The following is a 5729-nucleotide window of genomic DNA, read 5'->3' on the forward strand; positions in this document are numbered from 1 at the left end:
CTTCTCCATCCAACATTGTATCGATACAACAGAGTAATCAAATAGTCAATCTGTGCTCAGACCTAGCAGGAACTTAAAAAGAAATTACATTTAACAAAATTGATATGAACAACAATGAAAAATAATTAAATAAGTACTTATATAGTAATACTAATTTTAATGTTTACGATCGCAGCCACTATACCGAGTTACTAAATTAGACGATCTGATCACACTTGGACATTGTACAAGGTTTATTTGCCGAAATACAGACCATTTAAATTTCAATCCAAGCTGTTATCTCTCTTTACCAAACTTTTTTTTTGTAAATCTTAAATAATTATGATAATAATAGACATTTCTGGTACATTAATACACTTAATATCAACAGTCATTAACGGTCAGCTAATAATAATAATAATAATAATAATAATAATAATAATAATAATAGACATTTCTGGTACATTAATACACTTAATATCAACAGTCATTAACGGTCAGCTAATAATAATAATAATAATAATAATAATAATAATAATAATAGACATTTCTGTTACATTAATACACTTAATATCAACAGTCATTAACGGTTAGCTAATAATAATAATAATAATAATAATAATAATAATAATAGACATTTCTGTTACATTAATACACTTAATATCAACAGTCATTAACGGTTAGCTAGTAATAATTATAATAAAAACAAAAATAAAATATAATAAAAAGTTATTCGTAAATTTTGAAGAAAACGTCAAGTGAGTCAGTAAGACCCAATCCCTCCTTCAGAGTCACATGACCAACTAGGAGTCTAGATCTCCATCCGTGTCACGTGTGTCTCACTAGAGGATTCAGTCTCTCACGTTAGTGTCAGGTGTCCTTCACTAGTGAAGCTAGTTTGGAATTGATGCTAAAGACTGAAGTTCTTTTGTCTCCTTTACTTCTTGTCTCTTGTTTATTAAGGTTCTATGTCTTCATCGGATCTAAGACCTTTCCAGTTTGACTTTGTTTGTTTTCTTTGTGTCTGTCTCCTCTTCATATTCCTTACGGTTTTTCTATAGTTTCTTTCCAAGTCAAGACGTTGTTTAGCCTTTGGTTTTGACTGAATTCTTTTGTCGTGTAGCGATTGAAAGTCATCATAAATCTCTTCAAGATCCTCTGTATTTTCTGTAGCATCTACTTCCATGCCCCCAACAGAAGAGCGCGCATCGTCCTCATCTTCTTCTAAGAGTTTCCCATGTGACGCCATGTCTTGTATCATCTTTCGTACTTTCAGCATGTCGTCGGACGAGGATCGCAGATCAGTCGCTGCAAGTACATGAAGTAATGTCTCGTATCTATGGGCAACCATTCCAATCAATTGCATTAGCAACAAAATGGCGAATATTAACAGAAAGGCAAATCCAAGAGGTTCAAACTGAAAAGTGTACATGTTGCGCAAGTATACAGTAACACTTACTGTGTCCTTAACTTGGTTCATAGCCGTCATGATAATTACCCACAAACCGTTCAGGAAGAAAAAGCTAAACGAAACACGATTTCGAAAATCTTGTAACATCGTTGACACTTCCTGTTTCTTTTTCTCGTCGTGTTCCAGGGGATAAAGATACGTCTCAATCAGGGAATACCAAAACGAGGATTCCTGGTCAGAAATCTTTTGTGGCAATTTCTTGGCCCAAGAGAGGTCATCAAGTGCTTGGATAGGTTGTTGGGGCCGGACTGTCTTCCGGTAAATACTAAACCCCTTACCTATTGAATGTCCTTTCGGAGTTGTTGGGTCGCTTACATCAGGGTCATTTTTGAATATCGTTTGCATTGTTGATAAGGATTTAAGGATGACAAGGTTGTTAGCCCATCTAAATATCGATAAGAATGCGTCTTTACAGGAGTTGATTCCAATCTTCTCGCCCTTCACCTGTTTTACAATGTCAGCCAAAACGTCTTGTGCGGCCTCACTAAATTCATCTTCTGCTTCTTTTATTTTCGGTTTTTTAGATGTATCAGTATGTTCTAGAACAGCCTTTTGCGTTTCCCTTGTTCCCCAAGACACATCGTTCAGATTACAGATGGCAAATATGATTAAGAAGAGATAGCCAGCAGGTATACATATGAAGTATATCACACCGAATAACAGGTCAGTGAACTCGTGAGGATGGAACAGTCCAGCCAAAATAAAGGAAGCTATCAGAATATAGAGGAAAATTGCCGTAGGTGAATACCAGCCATCGCCGGCGATACTGACAATGATACCGACAATGACTGCCATCATTGCAAAGGCATAGAGGGCGCTTAGCACCATGGCGGTGTTTAACTGTGTGTTTTTACTAAACCTAAGACAGATGAAGATAAAGACAAGGGTTGGGCCGTAAATAATGAGGTATGACACCCAGGTAGTTATGGGAAACACTGTCCGAAGACTTGACTCCATGGCGAGGAGGACCGTGGAAGGTCCGAGGATTGACGACACAAGAAGGACAGTCTGGTATATGATATAAAGATAGGAGATGTTGCTGTTGTTACGAGTTGTCCTGCTGCTGCTTCCTAACAGGTCAATTATGTTGGCCATCGTAGAGGGCAGCCATCTTCTCCGCTGGTTGAAAAATTCCTTAAAATCTTCCGGTGCAAAGGTCAACGCCTCCGCGGCCGCGCAATACTCTATTCTGTATCCCTGTTGTAGCATCAATGTACATAACCAACGGTCTTCTCCTGTAAAAGTGAATAATAAGCCAATATCAACTACAAAATGGTTTAAAATACAAATTCATTTACTACGAAATTGTAGAGTTCGATAGAAATATTGATTAACAATGTAATTTTTAAAAACTGAGCTTTATACCTTTTCTCATCGTAACTCTACACAGAATGAAATAGTCGTTTAAAGTAAGGCTTCCACATAAGATATATCAGTATTGAATTGAACAATCTTTGAGGCTGCCGTTGTTAGACATTTTGTTGGACTTTTAATCCCCAAGGTTTGCTGTAATATGCATGCCATGTTTTAATTCATATACATGCACTTGACGTTCTTTTCAATTTATAAGGTATACGAGAATTACGACGACTTCTGTTGAATTATGGGGTTAGTGCACTTCCAAATGTAGATTTTGTACTTTTTCCGATCAATTATAATTTTCTCAGTTGCCTCGAATGTTTCAAATGCAATCCTTATTGGCTCTAGTGTATCTTATTCTTAGTTTGTATTTCAATGTGTGTCTTGTACAATTTCATAAACGATCTCCTATTATTCGTTTGTATAGATAAATTGCTTGTGTCATCTCCCCTTGCCTACGTGTTTGGATGACATAATTAAGGGTAATTATCCCCCTTTTTCGATTTGGAATGCATAAGATCATTTGAGTTTGATCATCTCCCCTTGTCATATCATATACATAAATATTGTAAACACAACCTGCTGTTATATCGGGATTTGTTTTGACAAATATTATGTATGGCGCGTTTGATCGTATCCCCTCGGCAATGTTTGGTGTAATGTAATTATCGCCCCTTATTAGCTGATGCGGACGGCCTGATTTCAGAAGGATTATCTCCCCTCTGACGATGACATACCTTGATCGTACTGTAGGTAGTGCTTCGGCTCTGTAGGCAGTGTAGCGTATGTCCTCATCACGTTATCGTCCATCAATGCCTTGGCACGGAACATACTGAAACATCCGGGGCTGCACAAGACACATCCGAACACATGCTCAGCGGATTTCTGCAGCCAGTGACCGATCGCGTACTCAAATCTCTGGTACCAGACCACGGGACCTGCAAAACATGTTGATCTGTCTGATAAACTGCTATTGACAAAGAGATATGTTTTAATGAATACCATTTGCCCCAAAACTGAGCTTATCCAAAAAGGGTTTAAACACCATAAATGATGATTTTTTGAAAGCGTCGAAATCATTTTTGCAAGTGTATAAATATAACTTGTGTCGACTGTGCGTTGAGTATGCAAAAGGTGTATGCAATACTAGATTTTCGTTTTGTTGATAATTTATGCTATATGAAATTACACGTTTGCTGTACCTGATCCACCCGGTTTAATTCGTCCACATGTGGCCCCTACTTTCGGATCTTTCTTCATCCGGTCGACCAATAGTCGGATAGCTTCCGGTTCAAAGTCAACATCACCGTCAAGTGCCAGGAAGTAAGTGTTGTCGGCCTGAAGTAAATAATGAATTACTTTATATCGTCGCACCTGTATTGTCTGTATGCGAGATAATCTAGTTCCTGATGTACAAGCAACGTAATACTAAGTTCCCTTTAGAGTGTTGACGAATCAAAAATTAAATTTAAACGTCATTAAACATTTGCTTTTAATGATGAAAAAAATGAAAAACAGTATTTAAAGCATACAAAATAAATATAATTGTTTATTGAACGCAAATTGACCAAGAGAGGAAACGCTACCGAAAAGAACCGCAGTATCGTAAAATATTAACATAGTAATATAGGCTATATTTAGTCCTTGTTTTATCGATTTTGAAGTTAGATGGAGACTTCCAATTAAATAAACAATTCGTTAAACACTTTATGTTAGGAGATGTTAGACAATTTATCTAAATCGGCAAAATAAAGTCTTTTATATTCAATTATCTCAAAAGCCAATGTACTAAATGACACAAGCTGTTCAGTCATAATATTACTATTCATTCTATCAACTCATAAATCGTATCTACATCTGACAGTTCCTGTTTTTACCAACACCCTGATAGTTCCTGTTTCTATCGACATCCTGATAGTTCCTGGTTTTTTATCGACATCGTGATAGTTCCTGTTTCTATCGACATCGTGATAGTTCCTGTTTTTATCGACATCGTGATAGTTCCTGTTTCTATTGACATCGTGATAGTTCCTGTTTTATCGACATCGTGATAGTTCCTGTTTTTATCGACATCCTGATAGTTCCTGGTTTTTTATCGACATCGTGATAGTTCCTGTTTCTATCGACATCGTGATAGTTCCTGTTTCTATTGACATCGTGATAGTTCCTGTTTTTATCGACATCCTGATAGTTCCTGTTTTCATCGACATCGTGATAGTTCCTGTTTTTATCGACATCGTGATAGTTCCTGTTTTTATCGACATCGTGATATCCCCTGTTTTTACCAACACCCTGATAGTTCCTGTTTTCATCGACGTCCTGATAGTTCCTGTTTTTATCGACACCCTGATAGTTCCTGTTTTTACCGACACCCTGATAGTTCCTATTTTTATCGACGTCCTGATAGTCATAGGAATGAATATATATTTTCAAGCGTAATATTACAACTTTCTTAATCTTAACAACATCCAAGAAGTTTCAGTTCTTACCGATATTCTGACAGTTTCCGGGAGCAAATCAAAGATGGACGGGCACTCCTCAAAATTGGATTCTTCACTGAATAGGGAACGATTCTGTTCCATCATTTCGTATCCAATGAGGTAATACATGTACATTATCTATAACGATAAGAATTTTTACATCATTATCTTCAAAAATGTAACGATAGAACACAATGCATATAAAGCTCTCTATAGAACATCATTATCTACAAACTGTGTCCCTAAAGCATCATTATCTACAAAATGTGTCCCTAGAACATCTACAAAATGTGTCCCTAGAGCATCATTACCTCCAAAATGTGTCCCTACAGCATCATTATCTACAAAATGTGTCCCAAGAACATCATTATCTACAAAATGTGTCCTTAGAACATCATTACCTGCAAAATGTGTCCCTAGAGCATCATTACCAGCAAAAT

General features: G+C 36.7%; 1 protein-coding gene across 1 annotated transcript; it reads right to left on the minus strand.

The window, feature by feature from the left end:
• Nucleotides 1–937: 937 nt before the first annotated feature.
• LOC132543779 (chitin synthase chs-2-like) lies at nucleotides 938–5427 on the minus strand (the record flags this gene model as incomplete). Its single annotated transcript, XM_060207306.1, has 4 exons — nucleotides 938–2685; nucleotides 3547–3747; nucleotides 4012–4147; nucleotides 5299–5427. Coding segments are annotated over 4 exons (2214 nt in total), but the record flags the coding sequence as incomplete, so codon positions are not given.
• Nucleotides 5428–5729: the final 302 nt, after the last annotated feature.

The sequence above is a fragment of the Ylistrum balloti genome, unplaced genomic scaffold (genome assembly GCF_031769215.1).
Source record: "Ylistrum balloti isolate Yb309-2 unplaced genomic scaffold, AGI_CSIRO_Ybal_v1 Utg369584, whole genome shotgun sequence".
NCBI classification, from domain to species: domain Eukaryota; kingdom Metazoa; phylum Mollusca; class Bivalvia; order Pectinida; family Pectinidae; genus Ylistrum; species Ylistrum balloti.